Here is a 24,198-nt window from a genome sequence, read left to right on the forward strand (position 1 = left end):
GATTTGCTTTTGAGAACTGAGGGTAATAACTCTTAAATTAAGGCTTGTATGATTGGCTCACCTTTGCACACTGGAAATCCTTCTGTTTCTTCAAAACCTTGTCTGCCTCCTGAATGGCTTTGCGATTGTTTCCATTATCTAAACAATCTGCACAGCAAGAGACAACAATTATGCAGGTCACCAACAGCTTATCGCCTGTGCCAAACGTTCTATTCACACTCTTAAAAAAGTCTTTTCCCAATCTTTCTATTTTCACAATCACATTTCCATGTGATTCCCTAGCTCTTGCAAAACTAACCCTGTCCAAAGCATCTGAAACACCTTTAGAAAAAACTGACCATCAGCAATATTATCCAAAACTTACATAGTAACCACTTAGTTTGTAAATAATCCGTCTAGCAGTAGCACACAAACTATAATTAAGGTCAAGTGCACAACATCTTAATCTCTGGGCTAAATCTAAATGAAAATGAGCAAAATAACACAACAACTGCTATGCATTTGTGGATTTATACTGTGTTTAAATGTTTTACTTTTCCATTCTCGATCATCTATCTACACTGTTCTCACTTATTGCTGTTCCCAGTCAGATTCGCATAGTCACACATGCAGATAGTTCATTGACATTCTCATTCTGCACTCAATAATTTGTAGAACTGATCTATAAATGAATAACTAGATGTCTAAGCTGCTCAGGCTCTTTGACGTTTATGTCATTAGTTCTTTGAAACCCCAAATCTAAAACTGTCATGCATGTAATTTGTTAACTTTCAATGAGACAGTAGAACAAGCAACCCTCCGATGTGACGGATGTCACCGTCAGTGTCAGGTCCCAACAAGTAGTCGAACGGTGTTCCTGTGAACTGTTCATTACTCACGATGATGATGAAGACAAACATGTGGCGTTTGTTCAATGAATGATTAAGGTTTAGGATTTTAAGGTTCATGATGTACTTCTGCCGGTAGGCATTTTCTAGATTGTCAACGGTTCGTTGTTCTTGTGTGATTTTGTTAAAGGACAGTAGGTGACTCAAGGGAATTGAATTTTGGTTTACAGATCACTAGCAAGGGATCGGACGTGCAGTGTGCGACCCTAAATAGTCAGAAGAGTTATGTGTACCACAATATCGCACTTAAATAACTAGATAAATAGAAAACCAACCATAAATAGGGCGCAGACGCCTTTCATTGACGTCCACATGGCTACGAGACGCCATTTTGGATGACGAGATCTCGCCTACGAACGAGAGAAGGTGAAGTTTCCTGGAAATCGGTCTGCTAAAACAGAGATACTGTAGCATCTCTGGCTAAAACAGAGATACTGTAGCCAAACCGGTTCTGGTTTTGCGCAGGAAGAAAGAAGAATATATGACTACTGGCTTCTTTTCATCTTAGCTTTGCTAATCCTTATATTACATTTGCATTCACATTGATCTTTATAATTATTAACTTTGTGTTCATAATGATTGGTAATCTTGAACATAATATAACCTTTACTGCATTCACACCACCAGAAGTGGATTACCATTAGATGTATGTAGTTCTATTCTTTCAGATTGTTCCTTCTGAGAATGTTTTCAAGCTTGCTAATCACTATTATTCCACACACATTGAAAGTGATACATGTACCAGTTCACAAACATATTTCAAGCCATAATTATAAGCTAGTCGAAGTTCATTGTAAACATTATTTCATAGCAGCTTTTAACTGCTAACCCCCCCCCCCCCCACACACACACACACACTTCTAAGTGAAATCAGTAAAGATCAATGACAACTCCTGTATTGTTGTACACAGTGGAAACCCCATTTTAGGACTTTAAAAATCTGAGGCCTGAAAATCAGGTCTTAAAAAAGGAGGGAGTCTTAACTCATTGTCTCCCAGGTACGGATATATCCGTACCCACTCATATGGCTCTATATCCGGACACACAGTCACTTCAGTTGCGTTCCTGTAACGCCTGCATTCCATCGTGTTGATACACAGTTACTACACAGTTAGTACAATTCTGAGTGACTTGCTGCAGCAGTTTTTCTCGGCTAAAAAAACCTTGGTCAACATAGGTGGAGTAGAAAGAGTTAATATGGAGGTTAAATATAGACACAGAAGCTCGCAAAAACAAGGTCTCAAAAAAAGGGGGGAGGTCCAGGGGTCTTAAAAGGTGGGTTCCACTGTATTCAAACCCACTAAAAGAAAAGCATTCTGTTCACAGTGCAATTTTGCAATTATCATGTTTTTGGAGAGAGGGAGCTAAAGCTACATAGGTTATCTGAATTTTTGTTATTTTTCAAACGAAGTTACTATAAAGAGGCTTTTTAGTTGTTTTTTTAATCAAAAAAATATTTTAAATCAAAATGAACTCAAACATGCAATGAACCCGTTTTCTTACACCTGTTATGTATTCCATTCAGCTCATGTATAGTTTATACAGAACAGTTTGCATATTTTTCGCAGGCACAAATATGAACAAGCTTCACACACACACATACTCAAACGCACACAGACACACTTAAACACACACGCACACTCAAACACATACATACAAACACAGGTATGCACCTCAACAGGAACACTCAAAACGACATGCAGACTCATAGTCATACACACAGTCACACACATACAGACCTGCACACCCATGAACACAAAAACTTTATTTCATTGTTATTTATTCCATTCAGCTCATGTATAATTTATACACTTTTCACGGAGGCACAAATATGAACAAGCATCCAACACACACACACACATACAAACACACACGCACACACACACTGATTCTCTTTCTCACACACTTAATTGATGCATTAGCATTGGGTACACAAATACACCTGTCATAAACAGCCAGCTGCATTTCAAGAATTCATCAAACTGTTTAAAACAACAACAAAAATCATCAAAACTGCAATACAAGTCTTCATGATTCTTCCAACATTCTTTTTCTCTGTACAAAGTTGTGGATATTATTCTAGGAATACCATTAGGCCATGGAAGAGCGTTCGGTGTGGATGCGGGGCTTGAGGGAGGGGAGGGAAGGGGGGGAGGGAAGGGGGGGGGGGGGGAGGAGAGGGGAGGGGAAGGGAGAGGAGGGGGTGGGGGGTGAGGGAGGGGAAGAGTAGTCTATAGAAGTTTCTCAAATAAGGTACCAGCAGCATTTCAAAATATTTCTTCACCTCACAAAAAGCAACGCACTGGCAACGCACCGATACACTTTACTGGTCAATAACACGCAATCATACTTTTACGGGACTTCATCACTGTCACACCTTTGGGTAACAGATACACGCAGTTTCTTTCACACACACACTCACGCACACACACAATCAGTCATGGCGAATATCGCCATCAACCTGACTCCATCAGGGTTGCACATTTAAGTAGAACACACACATAAACGACACCAGTCACATCAACTAGATAGCACTTCGTTTTCTGCTACACCATCCTGCTGTTTAGGGTCATCAGCTTTAATGCCGCTTTCTGACGGAGGTAAGTCTGGCGCCTTATCCACGCAGTTCTGAGGTGATTTTGTGACGGCGCTGTTTCGAAGGTCTTCATTCTCCGAGCTTGAGCTAGAGTCGCTGCTGGAGCTGTTCACGATTTCCGGAACTGGGGAAGGAAGTTTGGTCGCCAAGTCCGTTTTGGCGCGGGGAGCTTTGGGAGCCGGTTGGCGAGGCTTAGAATTGTGTGACGCTGATGAAGACTCTTTGGAACTTTTTCTTGTTGTGTCTTTGTCTTTAGCATGCCTGTCCTTGTCTGTTTTGCTGCTGCTGCTGTGTTTGTCTGTGCTTTTGGATTTGTGTTTGTCTTTGTCCTTCTTGTCTTTGTCTTTCTTGTCCTTCTTCTTCTCTTTGTCCTTCTTCTTCTCTTTGTGCTTGTCGTCAGACTTGTCTCGCGACCGACCAGACTTTGACTCGCGTTCTTTGGATCGGCTGCCGGCCTTGTCTTTCTTTTTCTTCTTTGGTGTCCTGCACACGAAAAGGACTTTTGAAAAACCACATTAATATTTAGCTAATCACATACATCATTTGCTTTTGTAACATTTTGGAATTTTTTTTTAGCATAAAAAAATGACGTATAGCACATGGAAAAGAACTCATCATTATTAGACAAATCACATAAACAATCAACTTTCTCAAAATTCAAAGATGACTTCTCGACAAAGTTTCTTTTTGGTGAGCCATCCGATATTTACCTGAAAGGCTGACACAAACCTCTAACTTCATTGGAACAAGTTCCTGCACTGTGCAATCAAGGGCTGATGTTACAAACCAAAGTTGCCAGAGTGTCAAATAAAAGTCGGTTGAAATCCGTAAAAATCCCTCCATTATTTGTACAAGTCTGCATACATATCACTCTCTAGACCTTCTCTTAGACATAGTTTATCATCAACAAGACAAACCAACTTACTTCGATCGTGAGCGCTTGTGCTTCTTTTTGTGCTTGGATGAGGTCGGGGACTGAGATCGAGACCTTGACCTTTTCGAGACTGTCTTTTTCCGCACTGGTGACCTGTTCTGCCTGAGTGGTGACCTATCGCGGATGCGAGGCGAGGGTGACCTTCGTGACCTGAATGGTCTGATTGGAGACATTCTGCGAGGCCCAACAATTCCTCGACGAGGGGAACGCGATCGTCGTCTAGGTGGACTGAACCTTGATGGAGACCTGATGAAGAAAAAGTTGGTGCTATAGACTGGGTTCGGATGATTGCACACTATGGAAAACTTCTGCAGAAGTGGACCATGCCTGTAGAAAGATGCACTTCTCCTTTCTGTTAAATAAAAAAATGTAATACACACTGCAAACACACACAAACACGCTCAAAATAGTCCAAACTGTATGAAATATGATTTTATTATTTAGAATCTACCAATGAGGAAATTCTGTCAAAGTATCAACCAGCATATCTTCCGACTTGCCAGTCTTAGTACCAACATGCTCAAACTTCCACCAGTAACTTTCCACAAACCTCTGGATAACATGACGTACAAATACAACTTGGGTGTTGCAGTCACCTTCAAACAGCACACTATTCAAAACTGTAATTCTTCTATGGTTTTCTTTGTTTGTTTATATATCTTTTCAAAGATCTTTCAAGCCACAATCTTCCATGCGTAGTTTGTGTTGTATGGACAATAAATGATCTTTGATGTCCTTGATAAACGATGCTCTCTATTCAAACAATCAACAGTTTCTTACCTGTGGGGATTGGCATAGGCACTAGGTGGTGTGGGGGACTTTTTCCGTCGCTTCTTCCTCTCGGGGGGAGACTTGGATCGAGATTTGCGCCGTCTTTGCAAATCCTCGTTGAGCCTTGTAGGGGTCCCTGAGCGATTGTTGTACTCAAACACCACCGGTGACGTTGCTTTGCTGCTGGCTGGTGTCGCCGATGGTGACGATTTCGCTTCTGTTTGAAAAAGCCCACACGAGAAATAAATGAAAAATAAAGCAGAGAAAGAGCTGTGTTAAAGAGAAAATTTACCTGAGGAAACACCCTAATGGTCGAAACTTCGCTGTTGTTTGTTTCGTCTTCTTCGTTCCCACGTGCGTATAGAATTTTTTTTGTCTTTTTATTTATTGCTCTCACGCGCAGTCACCGTAGTTCTTCTGCTAAAGAGAAAAGTTTTGAGTGAAAGAGGTAGGCCTTACATTTGTCTGCCTGTTTGATTGCCGAGTCAAGACGCTCTACTATTATAAGGCATTTTCACAGCGGAATCTGCATAACCATCATGCATCAAAATATATCAGGATTAACAGAACTTCAGCACAGTTGCTTTTCACAGTGCCGATGAAAACAAGAAGTCGGCTACTTGAAGTAGGCAGGTTTTAGAAGGGTTGAAAAGACAGACACACACTCAAAATGATATGAGGGCTTCGGATCTTTGTCAAATTTGTGTAAAACATATTGCTGACTGTTCTGCTTACAGTACATGTATACATGTGTATACAGAATAATGCATGTGCAGGTCAATAAGTTTAGTTAGCAAGGTTTTTATACACACGTCTCACTACATTCAGGGTCCCCACTGCTTTTTAGAAACAAAATTCAATGACTTTTCCATGAGCCTCAATAACACTTTCTCATGACTAGATCCACAGGTCGCCATTTCCGAACACGCAAACTTTTTACGTCTTGTCACTGCCAGTTTTGACACTGGCTTGCTTTGCACTGAATTTGAGTCAGTTTCTACGCAGTGTCTCTTCGACAAGCAAGTCAAGCATTTGCTACGCAGTCAGATTATCGGTAATGTTTGCTGGTCCTGTCATTTCACTAAACTGGACCAGCCACTGTTTGTATCCATCTGCACTTTCGTAAATTCCGTTTCGTAACCGTCACTGTCACTTGACGAACTGTCATTTTTTTCACCGCGATACACAGTTCATTGCGAAAATCCTCCTCGGTAATTCGTTCCAATTCCGCATACTTTTTGTTGTCAAGAAACAACTCGAAAGAAAGTTTCAAACTCATCATCCTCCATCTTGCTTGTCAAAGCGCTAAAGTACTTTATCGATGCAAAAACAAAAGCAGAAAACTTCGACGAAACCGACTCAAATGCAGCGCAGACGACACAACGAGATAACGGAAGGAAGTGAGCCTCGCTTTGGCTCAAGTGCCGTTAAAAATACCGTTATTCTCGTATGCAAATACGAACGAGAAGTTGGTCATACGAACAAGCCTTGTGCTGGCGACGCAAATCGCCGCTGGCTGGCAAAGGAGGGGGGGAATGGCTGGGCGACGTAAATCGCCGCTGGCGTGCTAAAGGTTAAATTTTTTTTCTTTCTTTTTTGTTGTTAAATTCCATGACTTTCCATGGCTTGAATTGAAATTCCATGACTTTCCAGGCCTGGAAAATTAAAAATCAAATTCCATGACTTTCCAGGTTTTCCATGACCTGTACGAACCCTGTACATTGGGGTGTGCACGTTAAAGATCCCACGATAGACTTTCTTTCTTTCTTTCTTTATTTGGTGTTTAACGTCGGTTTCAACCGTTCAAGGTTATATCGCGACAGGGAAAGGATAGAGCCACTTGTTAATTGTTTCTTGTTCACAAAAGCACTATTCAAAAAATTACTCCAGGGGCTTGCAACGTAGTACAATATATGACCCAGAGGCGGACCTAGTTCTGGATAAGGGGGGGGTTCAAATTTGGAGCAGGGGTCCAGGGGCCGTTGAGGCCCCGGTGGGGTCCAGGGGCAAAGCCCTGGTGGGGGGTCTGGGGGGCTTTGCCCCCCAGATGCTGAAGGAATTTTATTTTTTTAGGTCAATCGGAGGCCTCTCCTTTGAGTTTCTCGTCAGTTTCAAGCATGTTGCATTTGGAAGGAAGGAAAGCACAAGCCCTTTATTTTTTTACTAAAAATAAAAAAATAAAAATAAAAATAAACAAGAAGGGCAAAGCCCATACGACTCACATGCTTGACCTTGACCTTTACATGACCTTGACCTTCAGGGTCAAGGTCAAATAACTAAACCTAGCAATGACATCATACACTAAGAACTGCTTTACACATTTGTCCTACCAAAATACATGTGACCTTGACCCAAGGTCAAGGTCATCCAAGGTCATGCAACACAAAGCTGTTAATTCAAGACATAGGAAGTACAATGGTGCTTATTGGCTCTTTCTACCATGAGATATGGTCACTTTTACTGGTTCACTACCTTATTTTGGTCACATTTCATAAGGGTCAAAGTGACCTTGACCTTGATCATATGTGACCAAATGTGTCTCATGATGAAAGCATAACATGTGCCCCACATAATTTTTAAGTTTGAAACAGTTATCTTCCATAGTTCAGGGTCAAGGTCACTTCAAAATATGTATACAATCCAACTTTGAAGAGCTCCTGTGACCTTGACCTTGAAGCAAGGTACACCAAACTGGTATCAAAAGATGGGGCTTACTTTGCCCTATATATCATATATAGGTGAGGTATTCAATCTCAAAAACTTCAGAGAAAATGGGGAAAATGTGAAAAATAGCTGTTTTTTAGACAACATTTATGGCCCCTGCCACCTTGACCTTGAAGCAAGGTCAGGATGCTATGTATGTTTTTTGGGGCCTTGTCATCATACACCATCTTGCCAAATTTGGTACTGATAGACTGAATAGTGTCCAAGAAATATCCAATGTTAAAGTTTTCCGGACGGACGTCCGGACGGACGACTCGGGTGAGTACATAGACTCACTTTTGCTTCGCATGTGAGTCAAAAACGGATGGGGGGGGGGGGGGGGGGGGGGTTCCGGGCACCCAGGAACCCCCCCCTAGGTCCGCCCCTGTGACCTTACTGGGAGAATGCAAGTTTCCAGTACAAAGGACTTAACATTTCTTACATACTGCTTGACTAAAATCTTTACAAACATTGACTATATTCTATACAAGAAACACTTAACAAGGGTAAAAGGAGAAACAGAATCCGTTAGTCGCCTCTTACGACATGCTGGGGAGCATCGGGTAAATTCTTCCCCCTAACCCACGGGGGGACCACGATTGACAAAAGGGTCTTTCCTGGCAAAAATGTATAGGCATAGATAAAAAATTGTCCACCAAATACCTGAGTGACTTGGAATAGGCCGTGAAAAGTAAATATTCGCCGTAATGGCTTGAGATTTATTGGCCGATGTAAATGCGTGATATATTGTGTAAAAAATTCCATCTCACATGGCAGAAATTAATATGTAAAGCGCTTAGAGAACGTCAAGCGCTATATAAATCTCCCATATAAATAAATAAGCAAACCACCTACCTCCTTCCCCTTCTCCTTTGTCACCCTCCTTGACAATCCTCAGCAGGTTTATAAACAATGCCGCCTTTTTCTTTCGCTCCAGTTGTAGCTGTTTTTCTTTGTTTGACGCTGCCATCTTGTCTCTGGCTGCCACCATCAGTTTGTCTTTCAGTCTCTCCTCAGCTGTAACCAAAATGAGTTTCAATTCATCTTACGTCAAAAGATGTTACACGATAATGAAAGAACAAGCTTACTTCTTCTTCTTCTGCGTTCGTGTGCTAAAACTCCCACGGATTTTTACGTATATGACAGTTTTTACCCCGCCATTTAGGAAGCCACACGCCGACTTCGGAGGAAGCATGCTGAGTATTTTCATGTTTCTATAACCCACCGAACTCTGACATGGATTACAGGATCTTTTCCGTGCGCACTTGGTCTTATGCTTGCGTGTACACACGAAGGGGGATAAGGCACTAGCAGGTCTACACATAAGTTGACATGGGAGATCAAAAAAATCTCCACCTTAACCCACCAGGTGCAGCCGGGATTCGAACCCACGACCTTCCGCTTTTGAGGCCGGCGTCTTACCACCAAGCCATTGAGCCTGTCTCCAACAAGTTTACAAAACTCACTTCTGAATCAACTTCCCTCCCACAGAAATTGCAAAGTAAGGAGTGAAACCATTGACTAGTAATTTCTGGTGTTTGAACGGCTGATAAATGAGACTACTGGAAATAAAATTGTCAACCTCACTTCCTACGTGAACAGAATCAGTTCTGATTCATCTGGGATCCAAAGATGTTTTCTTCTTTTTTCTTGACTACAAAATATTTTCTAATACTATACAAGAATACATAAGCAAAAGAGCTGGCTTCGGAATCAATTTTCGTCCACATATATTTTCACCCAAGTAGTGAAAGTATTCATTGACTGGCTGAAATGTGAACATACTGGAAATCCACCTTTCGACTAATCTTTTTTTTAATAATAGATTATCTGTGTTGTGTACAAATGCTATAGAATAAGTGAGGTTGTTTTAAACCCTTATCTAAATATCCACCATTCCATTTTAGCTGTCAAAATACCCCTGCCAACTCTTGTAGCAGGTACAAAACAATCTACGCCCTCATATGCCCTTTCTAACACACCATGCTTTTTCTCCAAGTCCTCTGAAACAACTGGCTTAACATCAGCAGACGCTGTTGTCATGGCAGCAGGAAGTGTTGCCATGGAAGCACCACTGGTGGCATGACTGGTGTCTGGTGAGGAACTCCTTGACGTGCTGTCTTTGTCTCTCTCCTTGCCTCCCTCTTCTGCAACATTTCAAAGACACAGACTGTAGAGAAAATATACAGTAAGCAACATGAAGAAGTGTGGGTATACCCGAAGGTTTCAGTTTACAAACAGATGGTACTGTAGGCACAACTTTTCAAAACCATAGGAAAAACAAATCCAGTGTTATTTCTAGAGTGTCTAGCATGCCCTCTCATGGCATCACTGTTAACACAAAAATGGTTGGACCTGTTCTCAGTTTAACTTCTGGATGTGTGGTTTTATGTGGTCGTCACAGAAATTTGAAGCTTGGGCCAAGAGTATGGCTACTGTTATCTTACACCTCCAGCATAAAGAAACAAACGGCTGCCATTGACAGTGTCAGACAAAAAATGCACCTCACAATAGACGTATTCCGAAAATAACTTAGTATGGGTAGTGGTAAAGTGACCTTTTCTTGCAAAACCTCCGACAAACAAACGAGTTTCTGGCAGACCTCTTGCTAGAGTTTGGTCCTTCCTTTGTTTGTCAGAAGTTTTTGCAAGAAAAGGTCACTCTTCCACACCTACAAACCAGAAGGATTTATTTCAAAAAATCATCTATTTCCAACACAAACTTGTCCAAATTGAACCAGAAGATAAAGACAGCTACCATCTTCCCCTTCGCTGCTGTCATAATCGAAGAGCGGTCGCTTGGACTTGAGGCTGCTGGATGACTCGGGCTCCTTGCTCCGGCCCTTGATGGAAAAGCTGATGCTGCGGTTGGCCTGAGCTGCGGCAGCCTCTTCCTGCTTCACTCTCTCTCTCTCGGCTTGCTTGGCCTCCAGTCGCTTCTTCAGTTCCGCCTCCTGGGAAAAAAGATCAAACACAAATACTATGACGAAAGAATGTCAAAGAGAGGTACATACAGCTTTACTAGCCAGCACCTGACTTCTAAGCATGTCCTTGACTACGCGAAATGTACTTGGCTGCAGGAAGCTTCAGCACTGAGTCTTCGCGAAGTCGACTTCAATTAAGGACGGGCTTAATGCTTGTTTGGCTCTGGTCAAGGGATTTGATTGCCATGGACATTACTGCACGGAATCATCTTCGAAATGCAGAAAATGACATCTATCATGTTATTTTTTTGTTTTTGTTTGCTTGTTTGCTTAACGCCCAGCCGACCACGAAGGGCCATATCAGGGCGGTGCTGCTTTGACATATAACGTGCGCCACACACAAGACAGATGTCGCAGCACAGGCTTCATGTCTCACCCAGTCACATTATTCTGACACCGGACCAACCAGTCCTAGCACTAACCCCATAATGCCAGACGCCAGGCGGAGCAGCCACTAGATTCAAAAATTTGAAAGTCTTAGGTATGACCCAGCCGGGGTTCGAACCCACGACCTCCCGATCACGGGGCGGACGCCTTACCACTAGGCCAACCGTGCCGGTCATCTATCATGTTATATCCATGGTCCACAGGATACTGCTCGTCCAGCTTGCAGGTCAAGTTTTGCACGGACAAAAGGCAGTTGTTTGAATATATCTATACTGTTTCTCAGCATCAAGGCTTCTATAAAAACGTAACACCAATTATATCAACAATATGATCTTTACGTTTATAATTTTATTCATGGACTGAATACAAGTCGGTAGACCATAGCAATTTGTTGGTGCTCACGGCATCATTTCAAAAGTTTCACTCAGAACGTCTCAAATAATAGCAGATTCTAGTTTGAACTGCAGACCCCCAATTTAAGACTCCCTCCTTTTTAAGCCCTTGTTTTCTCGGACTTTCTGTTTGTAACCTCTGTGAAATGACCCCCATTTTAAGACTCCCTCCTTTTTAAGGCCTTGTTTTCTCGGACTTTCTGTTCGTAACCTCTGTGAAATGACCATTTTAAGACTCCCTCCTTTTTAAGGCCTTGTTTTCTCGGACTTTCTGTTCGTAACCCCTGTGAAATGACCCCCATTTTAAGACTCCCTCCTTTTTAAGACCTTGTTTTCTCAGACTTTCTGTTCGTAACCTCTGTGAAATGACCCCCATTCTAAGACTCCCTCCTTTTTAAGACCTTGTTTTCTCAGACTTTCTGTTCGTAACTTCTGTGAAATGACCCCCATTCTAAGACTCCCTCCTTTTTAAGACCTTGTTTTCTCGGACTTTCTGTTCGTAACCTCTGTGAAATGACCCCCATTCTAAGACTCCCTTCTTTTTAAGACCTGATTATTTCAGATTTGTGGAGATCTTAAAAGAGGGGTTCCACTGTACTCGCCTTGAGAAACATGTTTTTCTTGAAGTCATAATACTGGTAGTGCACGTGCCCAGCCACCAGGAAGGCAAAGCGCTGATCCTTCTTGCTCTTCACCACCTGCTCAAACTCCACGCCGTTCTTGGCCACGTACATGGCCATGCGATCGATGATTGGCTGCACGTCTGGCGGGGGAGGGACAATCTGAGGTTGAGGGGAACTCCTGCACAACAGACCACAGTAGACGTTATGTATTAGAAATCAGCATCACCCGCCAGGCTCTCATTTGTAACCCGCAGGGGAAAAGAAAGAGAGGAAGGTCAAGACACAGCTGGAGGCGTGACACAGTGGCAGAACAAAAGAGGCAGGTAAACTGCTGGACAGAGGCAGAAAAAAATGCCCAGAGCAGATTTCGATGGAGAAACGTCATTGGCCTATGCTTCGCTGGGGGCAAAGGGCCTAAGTAAGTAAGTATTATGAAGGGGAGTCATATATATATGCAAGATGTTAATCATGTATTATGAACAATATGCCTCCACAGCAGTATCTGCCCCATGGCAAACATTGAATGATTCTGGCTGTGACAAGCTTATTAGGCTAACAATCATACAGATATCAATGGCCTTGGTGAAACAAAAGATGGCATAGAAAGTTTGGGATAGAGTGACAGAATGAGTTGATCTTCACAGCCAAGTACTACATAAACATCTAATATGAAGCAAAAAGGTCAAAAACATGCACACCTAATCATTTCTAATGAACATGGAAAATGAGAAAACACAACATGCAGAATCAGTTCACCTGTTCTCACAACCCTGCAGGTCACCATGGGATGGTGGACGCGGCAATGGACCCATCACTTCTGTCCCTGGGGGTGGGGGTTCAATTCTCTCTTGATCCACCGTGACGTTCTGCGAGGCGGAAAGATCTTCGAGGGAGGCGGAGTCTGCATAATCAGGCTGTGCCATGAAGGGAGGGAGAGGGGGAGGGGCCAAGTTGCTGCCATCCCCCTTCTTCTCAGCCCTGGTATCAACAGAAACATTTCCACTATACAGCAGAAATGAAAAAAACTTGCAAGAGTTAATTGAAAAAAAAACCCAGGACAAATAAAGGCCATGACAGACGCACAACACAAAACAGTGTTTTCTTTTAAAACAAACACAAAACAGCGTGTCTCCCATGTGACATCCCCCAAAACACGTTTAAAAAAACACTGTTTCGTGTTTTCGCATCGTGTTTTTGGTTGTAGAGCATGCTCTAAAATCTGAAAACACGTTTTGGTTGTCAGCCAATGAACGCGGATGAACAACTCTGTTTCCGGCACCATTGAGAGAGAAAAAAATGGCCGACCCAGATGTGGTACTGATTCAGGGTAGTACCGGACCCCTAAATCCTTACTAGAGTTTATGGAGTCTGTCACGTTTGACAAGAGGCAATAATATCAGTGGGCGCTGCCAGCCGTATTGTTTACAAATCCGAACACAGCGCGGTATCTGGACAGGTGAAGCTGACACTGACCGATATTTCTATGAAAACACGCAGCGCGCTAGTCTGTGTTTCGCGTGTGACATCCCCGCTTTAAAAACATGTGTTTTGCGGACGTTTTGAGATGGAGTTTTTGTCAAAAACATTGTTTTGTGTTGCCCGTCTGTCATCGCCTTAACCATCGTTAACAAGACAATCAGAAGAAACAAGAAACTGAGAGCTCTGTAAAAACGATTTATACTAATTATACATGGATGTTGCTGGAATTTATCTTCTAGTTGCGCTTAAAAGGTAGCATGCTACGCTAAAAGCGTAGCAGTTGGCAGCCCTGGCTGTAGTATCAGCCTTTGGTACTCACTTGGAATACTTTTTTAAAGATGAGATGAGCTGACCGTAGGGTGTGTCATGGATGGAGACCTTCGGCAACACAATAGGCTTTATCGGCTGAAAATCAAAGCAAACAACTAAGACAGTTGATCAGCTCCTTGCTCCTTCTTCATCAGGCATAAGATCATAACATTGTGACAAAAATAATGCTTCTCCACACCCCCCCCCTCCCTCCCCGACAAAAATGACACAAGACACTTTTTCAAGAAACATGTTTTGAGGCTGCTACTGACTTAAAAATTCTTTTTTTTTTACTCCTTTTCAGCTGTATCATCTCCAGGAAGTCATAGAGAAGAGATGTTTTCACACAAATCTATCTTCAGGTTCTACACGGACCTTGAAACCATGTAAACAAACAGCTTTGAAAAAATCCAACAAGCCAAATTACAATACCCATGTTTACATGAACATTCAAGTTTTCCCATCTTAAAAGATACTATTAATTTTGTACAATAGACGAATTCCGGAAATAACCTTTGCTGCAGAAAAAACCATGGCAAACAAAACCGCGTGACAAAATAGGCCAATCACTATTCAGGGGTGTACCTTAACTTTTTTTGCTACCGGCCAGGGGGGCCGGTAAGTAAAAATTTGAACCGGCCCCCAACCAGCTCGGATTTTAAGTGACCACCTCAGCGGCTCGTCGAATACAAAGCACATACACTAAACACATACATTCATACTTATAATGCATACATGTGGATTTGCACTACTAATAACTACCACAAACACACACAAGACTTGATGACAAAAATGTTATGTTTTAATATAATGATAATTAACTTCGTTTTAATAAAGAAATAAAAATAAAAGCTGCCACAAAGAAATAAGAAATCAAAACAACATTTACACCCTGTCACACAATCACACACTAAACCTCACTGAAAGTTACCCCCTACCATACAGTTTACAAAGTAATTTACTATGGAACTTTACTTTCCACATAAACACACACACTTTAAAAACAAAAGTAAATCAGCAAAAAAATTTTTTTTAAATTATATTTTTTGTTGTGTGAAAAAAGATGGTAAAAAGCTGACTACAAAAGTTGTTTTAAGTTGCTTTCTTGTTTGTTTTCTTTTTCTTTATGTGTGTGTTGTTAATGTTACTGTTAGATTAAGCAGAAGTATGAAAGTTGCATACCAGCCAAATTTACCACAGCTTTAGTCATAAATAATCAAAAGCATCATATTTCATTTCTATTTCCTAATGAAAACAAAAAGATTTTTAGATTTCCTGATCCTAGAATTGATTATAGGTGATCTTGATGCTTTTGATTCAAAAGAGTTGCAGAGTTGCATCCCTTGTCCTATTGTTGAAGCTGTTTTTTTTATCACATATATTGGATTGTTTTATTTTACTTCCTTAGTTGAAGGGAAATAGTTGACAGCAGTAGTACTGTCACTACTTGTACTAGGTTGGTCAGCAAAGCTGGTGTTAACATATATTAGAAAACCATCTCAGTGAGTTTCCCTGCGGTCAGTGACCTACAGTGACCTATACAATTTACACAGAAACTGGATCAGTGGTACATAGCTCCCACATCAAAGGAAAAATACAGAGGGGAAATGTGTTTGCTCTGAATGGGCGGGTCAGATCAAAGGCAGATGCATTGTAATAGCTGGTTGGCCTTGAGACCTGGGTAATTGCAATCTGAACACAGCTGCCTGTACCAGTTTAGAGACACTGACCTTCTTACCCGGGGTCAATGACGAGTTTTACCTGAGAGGAAACTGTTTCTTTCACAACATGTGAAAGTCTCTCAAGAACTGTCCAGCGAAGAACAATAAGAGAGGTGAATAGCACAGAGAGGGGGGGAGGGATTGGGGGGTGGGTAGCTATTTTGACTGCTGATGCAATCGCCAGCGGCTAGTGGCACTGGAGGGGTGATGACAGGGCCAAGTGAGGTGGAGGGGGGTAGCTGTCTAGCCAAAGTGTCTGGGCTTGATTGGTGGTAGTCCTGAGTCCTTCTCAAAGTGGGGTAGGGGGGGGGGGGGGGGGTGAGTGGGCAGTAGAGAAGTGACAGATTTTCAGATCGCCCTCGAGAGATCTTTGTTTGCCAGCCGTTCCGATTGACTGCGTAGCCTAACGACTTTGTGCTTCAGCCAACGACATCTTCAGCTAAATTTGAACCCGCACGGTAGGCGATTTCAGAGAAATTTTGAACTCGCCCGACGCAATTTGAACCCGCCGGGCGCGATCGGGCGACTGCCAATGTACAGACAGGCCTGACTATTGAGTTGCGTATTATACACATGCTCGCTGACAACGTGTAGCTACACGCCGCCCACTAGTGATTGGCCTATTTTGTCACACGTGTTTGTTGGCCCTGGTTTTTTACGCAGCAAAAGTTATTTCCGAACATCGTCTATTCAAAGGAATGAAAGACGATATATACAGTATTGTGTAAAGACACAGAAGTACACAGAACTTACTGGTGGGGGAGGCAAAGGTAGAGGTGTTATATTGGTTGTTGACAAAGATGGATGGAGGTAATACTGGTCTTGGTGGTCTGAAAAACAAATTCACAAATCAGTTTACTCTGAAGACGGAGTACGGCTGCCAACATGATGGTGTGATTGAAAACAGTCATACATAATCTTCCCATTTGGATGCCAGAGTCGGCTTCTCTACATCAAGAGGCCAGGCGAGTGTTCAGTGCAGGTACTCTTAACAACAACTCATCAGTTAACTCTGCAAATTCCATCCACACAGGATCGGGACAGTGTTGTTCCCAGACTCAGAAGACAATAGGCCAGCAGAACCTGGACTGAAAACATGTTTAGGTCCAAATGCCCCGGCAACAGAAACTCTGTTATGTCAGAAGATCTCCTACATGTCAAAACTTTAAGACAGTCCATTAGTGGGGCGGCTTAGCCCACATGTTCAAAAGAATTGTGCATTTTGTTATACAAGCACCAAATTTGGCACAGATGTACATTAATATGTTGTGAACATTTTCCGATATTGGGCCACTTGAAATTCTCTCTATATGTCCGCCATATTGGATTTCAAAATGGCCGCCACTTGAAATCTACATTTGCTATTATCTCTGGACATAATGGAGCTAATGACTTGGTTCTGGTGTCTAAATGTATGTTTTTGGGGGCAAGGAATCCAATGGTACCAATTTCAACTTAATATTATCTATCACAGTCTGTTATATAATTGTATTTGGAAATTAGCTAGGCAAATATTGCATTCAACACAATACTTTGAAAAGAATGTCTTAGTTCTGTAAATGTCTTAGGTATAATACTGACATGCTACATGGTCTAGTATCTGAGGCTAGGTGTATACTGACATTCTACAAATGGTCTGGTATTTGAGGCTAGGTATGTACCGGTACCGAAGATACGTGTACATAAACAGTGTTCAGCATTGCCACAAGTACATGTATGTTGTTGACTCATCGTCATGTGCAGTCCCCTTAACACACACAGAGGGCTGTGCACTGAAGGGCAGCCTTTTTGCACTTGCAGCGCCTCACGCACCCTTTCTTGCACTTGCAAGAAACCAGCTAAATGCAGCTGTGAGCTGCTTCAGGTAGCCTGGTCCAGTAAGGTGTGTACTGTCCTTCTCCAGTCCTTGACCAACCCAAGTTGGTTGGTGGAGGGAGCTCTGGTGCTGGCAGCAGTATCTGACCCCACACATGTCCACCTTGATACTCTGCCCTCTTGACATGTTCCTCCAGAGCTGCCTTCGTTAAAGGGATGAGCTGCACATTGTTCTTCCTTGCGAAGATTTTCCTCCTGGCCTTGTCAATGTCTGTGCATTTGCTGGTTCGATCATACAGCAGGATCACGAACTTCTCGATCATGCGCATTGCATCGCCTGGTATGTCACGCGGTGCAGAGGACAGCAGCAGCAGCGCCTCAGTGAGTTCTGGCAGTACCGTCCAGACTGCACACGCAGTCTTCTTACCACGTCTAGCAAAACTAGACACAGTGTCGCATCCAGTTAGAGCGTGGAACATTGGCAGTGCACGAGCCTTCTCTCGTCCCAGTCCAGCTGCTATTTCGTGTGCTGCTAGGTATCGGAAACGCTGGCCTGTTCCGAATGCCAGCCACAGTTTGTCTTCTGGTTGCAACTCCTGTACCAGGGACACTGCCAGCACCACATCACCGGTGTCTATAGTCCGGATGAGTATTGCATGGTGTCCATGCTGGGCTGCGTGAGATGCATGCAGCAACGTCAGATTGTCAGCTTCTTCATGGTTACATGGGGCGAGTGAGGTCAGATCTGGCAGTAGTGGCTTGCTGAGCACTGCCTCTCCATCAGTAATGATGAGTTGCTTGTCCTCCTGGTCGAACCATTGAATGAGAGCTGCTGAGAGGAACCTGAAAAGCTCGGTCGTGTTGCTGTCCACTCGTAGGAAGTTCTGCCAGTTTCCTGGTATGGCTGCAGCAGCCACCACACGTGTCCGCACGCCTTGTCCCCGCTTTGCACGTGTACTACCTTTCAGTGAATCAGCAAGGTAAGTATTCCAGACCAGAGCCAGGCGTGACACTGTTTGCGGCTTCGTGGACATATAATTATGGGATGACGATCTGTTGTGCATACTCTTCAGAGGTCTTTGATGCAGCCGGCTTCAGCATCTGGACGATGGCTACTCCATCAAGCACAAAACAGGTTGTGACAGGAGTCTCTGTCTTTGCGTCGGAGACTTCTTCCAAGCATGTGAAGAGATCACTCTTCAGTCTTGGTACCAGTGCAGAGGCTTCCACCATCAGACAATGCAGGAGGACATGCCTGATTCTCGTGGCGAAAGAACTCCTCAAGGTTTCCATCCCTCGTCTGGCAGCCAATGTACATGCGTGCGAAGAGTTCACGGTCATTCCTGACGGAGGCGAGCTGTTACTGACCTTTGCTCTGGCTTCTTGGAGTGGAAATGCTGAACACGTTCAGCTTGTTACGAGAAATGGGGTCGTCCACTGCCTTTGTTCTGTCCAACAGACACTCTCTGGTGAAAGCCTCGAACTGCTCTTGGCCAATCCTCTTGGCATTCATCACGGTATCCACGGCAGCAGGACCTGCGATCTCCTTTGTGTCCAGTTTGACTACATCCTGACTCTCCTCCTCGAATGGGTCGCCAATCTCCTCTATGACACCAACGAGAGAGCAAACATCTTTCACAAATGAGGCCTGTACACTTGGCGTCTGATCATGATGACGTGTGTCTGCTGTTTGCCGTCTCCAGTGTTGGTTCCCATCCTGGAATTCTTCGATCACCCTGGCAACTTCTGGTCCCGCAACTATCCAGCAACGTAGGGCACTAGGGTTGTCAGTGAGCCCAACTGCTCCACCGTCTCCTTTGATGCAGCCATTATTCTGCTCATGTGCCTGGTCAATCAGGATTGAAGAGAACACTCTCTGTGTTTTCTGAACGGTGAAGTGGCTTTCCCTGAATTTCCTGGATACATCTGGGTGTTTGGTGGTGAGTTCGGCCATGTCCTTCAGGTGCACTGGTATCTACCTAGCATAGTGGGTGTGATCCAGTGCTCTGTCAGAGCATCGAGGTACATCATTAACGATCCCTGCCTGAGAGAACGCACATACACTTGAACCAACAGTTCTAGTTCCAGCACGGTTGCCCAGTAGTGAAACTAGGGGATGTCTTCTCCTCTCTGGCAACACCAGTCTTCAAACTCGGGAAGGTCCTCTGCATCCCTGGTTTCTCCCAGACAGTAGTGCTTGTAGGCACAGTGTTGCAGGATGTACAGTGCTGCTGCAGTCAATGTCAAATGTAGATCATGAAGCAGCCATGTAAAGTAAAGCAGCCATTTTGAAATCTAATATGGCGGCAAATACTTGACAATACCAAGTGGCAATTGGTACCATTGGATTCCTTGCCCCCAAAAACATACATTTGGATACCAGAATCAAGTCAATAGCTGCATTATGTCCAGAGATAATAGCAAACGTAGATTTCAAGTGGCGGCCATTTTGAAATCCAATATGGCGGACATATAGAGAGAATTTCAAGTGGCCCAATATCGGAAAATGTTCACAACATATTAATGTACATCTGTGCCAAATTTGGTGCTTGTATAACAAAATGCACAATTCTTTTGCTACGCTGCTCCACTACATTACTCAGGGGTCAGAACAAGGCATCCGATCAAAATAGTATTTGTTAATACAGTGGAACCCCCCTTTTAAGACCTCCAATTTAAGACTCCCTCCTTTGGTTTTAAGACTTTGTTTTCTCAGACTTTCTGTTCACAACCTCTGGAAATGTACCCCCATTTTAAGACTCCCTCCTTTTTAAGACCTGATTTTCTCAGGTTTTTGGAGGTTGTAAAAGGGGTTTTTCACTGTATCTAAAGACAGAGATCTGAGAACAACGCTGAAAGGCGGAGGTTCCCTATGTACACAATTTTGTTCTGCACTATTTACCGTGGTCTTTCTCTTTCTTCAAATGCTCTTCATGTTGATGCGGCCGGTACTTCCCGTCTTTGATAATCTTCACAATGTGTTGGTAGTAGGGGTTCAGGGGGTTCTCAAAGTTCATGAACTCGAACTGTGGGTTCTTGGACTGCTTAGTTTTGATCATAATCTCCATCTGGATGCCATGCTTCGCGATAAAGGTGGCTGTCTTCTCGATGCGAGCGTGCTCCTTTTCTGTCTGGGGCTGAAATGAGACAAATCACAGAGTTACATTCCAGTTTAAGTCAAAGAAAGACTCTCTATCTTCCCTAATATTGACCATCAAGAGATGTTGTTTGAATTTTCTTAACAGAAAAAATATTAAAATTGTATCTAATATCAATCAAATGCTTAACATTCAAACAGCCTGCTGATGCCAGCTGATCAGTCGTTGCCTACATGTGCAAATCGAAAAAAAATTCTGATTTACTACACATCTCTGCCAAAACTACAACAAAGCAGGATGTAAAATGAGAAGAGCAAAAATCACCCCAAACCCTCCACCTCCCCCAGGAGAGATCAGGAAAGTGAACGCAAGTGATGTTCCCAGAATTAGATGATAATAGATCAGTTTGACATGGACTGACAATATTTATAGGTGCAAATGTCCTGGGTTTGTCTGCTAAGCAGAAACATTGTTGGTAAGTCCTAGATGTTAAGACTACAGGTTGGTCAACCAGCCAGGGGTCTTAACAATGTGTCAAATAAAAAATAAAAAGCATGTCAAGTAACCCAAGAGAGAGGCCTGAGAACAACACTGGAACACTAAAAACAAAACAACGTTAAGAGAGAGTGCGAGTGCACTTGTACTGTACTCACTGTTAGAATGCCTTCAGGTATCAACAGCTCCTCTGATGGGATGAACGTTTCATCCTCTTCTGGTTCTTCCTCTGCTTCAGAAAAAGTATTGATAAGACATGATAAGATCCATAAAAGAATGCGTCCCTCTATCTTTGACATCATAAACATATACTTGCTCAACGCTCTGCCCATTTTTTTCAAAGCCATGAATCAAAATCATAGCCATGCCAAAAAAATAAACACAGATCAACGCAATGAACAAATTTACAATCAGACATGGTTGAAATTAAATGATACATCCATGCAACACATGTCTCAAGCTGGCTGTTCCAGACTACTACTTATCTTCAAATTCATTCAACACAAGGACATAGTCTTGACAATGTAAATTTAAGAAAGACAGACAAAAGGGGGGTAAGCTTGACGGAACACAAGTTACACCTCCACTTCGTGTACCAGAACTTACAATTGTGAGTGTATCAATCTGCAGTGATAAAAACATGTAGACATTCTACTAGGTGTGTAGGGTTTGCTAGGGAGCTGTTGCATACTATGATACATACACATATATATATATTTCTTCTAGACTGCGTTACTCACTCGCTGGCTGTTCTTCTCCAGCAGGAGGCGGTGCATAGCTGAATCCAACAGCATTATAACCTTCATGCAGTGACTCGTAATACCGCTTCCATTCCTCCTCTGAAAAAACATCACACACAAAGCTGTGTACAGTTGACATTTGTACTACAACTACCAATGACTTAACAATAGGAAAAGCAGAGACAAAACACTTGAAGAGCAGCTCTCTTTCTTACTTACTGCATTTACAAGTACGAGAACCTACCTAACTGACTGATCAATGTACACAGAACAATCTTTACAAAGTTTTGCTTGCATTTGCTGTGAAAATTAGTACTCTCCCTTGTTGAAAAGCTCTACCCCCGCCCCCCCCACTTCACAGACAAGATCAGAGGATACAGGGAAGTAAGTGCTCTACATTATTCAGATAGCAGAGAGCTATGCTGAACTACTCTTCTGTGACACAAGACACCAAAAAGTAAGGACTGAATAAAGAAAATACTTTCATAGTCAAGCTGCAAATACAACAGTAACAAATGGGCATATCCAATGACTAAGGATTAGGAAGGAGTAAAACTGTGCTGACGAGCATACGTCTGAAAACCACACAGTCTTCATCCCGCTTTCCATGTCTATATGACTCACCTTCGTACATTGCCTTTTCCCGAACATCTGTGACTAGTTCCAGGTATCTCTCCTCCTCGCAAGCTGCCTCAATCGCTTTTTCCTCCTCTGACAATTCCACCGGCATCCCTTTGAGCAGCTCTGCGTCATGCTTCGTCAGGTCGTAAAGATGTCCGCGCCCGTCGTATCTATGGCACACACACAAAGCATCCTTGTGTCAGAAACCTCCTTTTACCTTACAGCAACACACAATTACTTATTTGAATGAACATCTCAAGAAAAGAATGATGCATGTGCATGTATACATGTATCAAAATGAAACCAAACTGGAATGTCTGTAATATCTAGTATAACTTCTATAAGAAAGACAAACTAAGAGTAAGAAATGTTTGCACTAAAGACGACTTTCAATACATGCATATAATCACATGAGAAGAGAGGAACATATGTGTGCGTTTTTCTTTTGAACTATACAAATAAATTATGCTGAACAGATGACCGACAAGTACAATACCAATTACCATGATATAGATAATCTAAGCAACAAAGGATGTGAAAAAAACGATTTACCGAAGTCAAACCTACCTGGATAACAAATGCCATTTACTAAATTAAATACAATACCAACATGTTTACAAACAAGATCAAGGACTGTAAATTTCTAAACAAGTTTATTGATCAGTCTGCATCAAGACAGGTTTGACTTCATACTCTTATCATGTGTGAGTGATACATAAAAACACCCTGTTCCCCCATAAAAAAAGGCTATATAGTTCACTGAACAGTATTTAAAAAAATTAACAGTAACACCTTTAACACGAAGAGAGTAATTCAAATTTTGTGTAAACCCCTTTATATGTCATACCAATTGGAGACGGCCTTTCAGGCTCCATCCATCGTGACCACCCTGCAATGAAAGCATTCACAACAACATATGCCACCATGTTCAACTTCATTGGGCCATGCTGTTGTTCAAATCATCCGCAGTTCACTTCCATGGTGGCTTGTCAGTTTCCTCAGTCGCATGTTGTGTTGCAGTTGCTGATTTGTTGAGTTCACAACGGTTCCTCTCATATACTTTGTCTCAGATGCTGGCCCGTGGTTTGTAGACAAACTCTGGCTGCTACAAATCGTCCTTTCTGTACACCGTGTGTTATCTTGAACGTTGGTCCGCGTGCGCCCATGGATGTATGACAAGGTCGAAATACAGAGGTATGGCAAACAATATGCCATGCGGATGCACGCATTTTCATAACAATTAACATTCGCCAACTGATCATTGATGTATGACATCTTTCAATGAATTTACAAACAAAATACAAAAGCCTGAAATAAAAGAAATCATTAGCATTCGGCGCGAATTTTGTTTCTCTTACGCGTAGAAGTAATCCGAAGGTGGCTAATCCACCAAGCAAGGTGCGAGATGAAGGGGGAACCGACCTGTCTATCATGTGTCTGTCATCTCCCATCCATGGAATCAGGTGCTTCCCTTCGTCGATAGATTTTGCTTTTGCATCATCCCTAAATAATTTACAGGCATAGCCAAACACAAACAAATCTTCAAGTGTATTTTCTTGAGGTTTTTGATCCGACGAGGCATCGCAGTCCCACAACAAAGTCGCCGCCATGATGAATTAAATGCAGATATGACGTCACTTCCGA

At 42.7% G+C, this 24,198-nt stretch overlaps 2 protein-coding genes across 5 annotated transcripts in view; both read right to left on the bottom strand.

Moving 5' to 3' along the window:
• Positions 1-1,217, bottom strand: part of LOC138976057 (N-alpha-acetyltransferase 25, NatB auxiliary subunit-like) — a 36,772-nt gene extending 35,555 nt beyond the window's left edge. Inside the window, exons 1-2 of the mRNA XM_070348861.1 lie at positions 1,163-1,217; positions 62-147 (exon numbers count right to left, since the gene is read on the bottom strand). Of these exons, the coding sequence (XP_070204962.1) occupies positions 62-147; positions 1,163-1,217 (141 nt within the window). The remainder of the gene's footprint in view (positions 1-61; positions 148-1,162) is intronic.
• A 1,839-nt stretch (positions 1,218-3,056) lies between these two features.
• On the bottom strand, positions 3,057-24,184 carry LOC138976061 (splicing factor, suppressor of white-apricot homolog). 4 transcript variants are annotated; one of them, XM_070348869.1, is made up of 15 exons: positions 23,977-24,184; positions 22,558-22,724; positions 21,934-22,032; positions 21,352-21,422; positions 20,503-20,737; positions 16,539-16,615; positions 14,075-14,160; positions 13,033-13,278; positions 12,256-12,454; positions 10,649-10,844; positions 9,874-10,038; positions 8,747-8,908; positions 5,198-5,405; positions 4,409-4,663; positions 3,057-3,966 (listed from the first exon to the last, which is right to left on the bottom strand). In XM_070348869.1, exons 1-15 carry the CDS (start codon positions 24,162-24,164, stop codon positions 3,408-3,410), a joined length of 2,913 nt encoding a protein of 970 aa, XP_070204970.1. In that variant the 5' UTR covers positions 24,165-24,184; the 3' UTR covers positions 3,057-3,407. The 4 variants fall into 4 exon arrangements, with proteins under 4 accessions (XP_070204970.1, XP_070204971.1, XP_070204969.1 ...); XM_070348870.1 differs by having other exon boundaries at positions 13,033-13,254; positions 21,352-21,425; XM_070348868.1 differs by having other exon boundaries at positions 21,352-21,425.
• Between the last annotated feature and the right edge of the window lie 14 nt (positions 24,185-24,198).

This window comes from Littorina saxatilis, linkage group LG9 (assembly GCF_037325665.1).
Source record: "Littorina saxatilis isolate snail1 linkage group LG9, US_GU_Lsax_2.0, whole genome shotgun sequence".
NCBI classification, from domain to species: Eukaryota; Metazoa; Mollusca; class Gastropoda; order Littorinimorpha; family Littorinidae; genus Littorina; species Littorina saxatilis.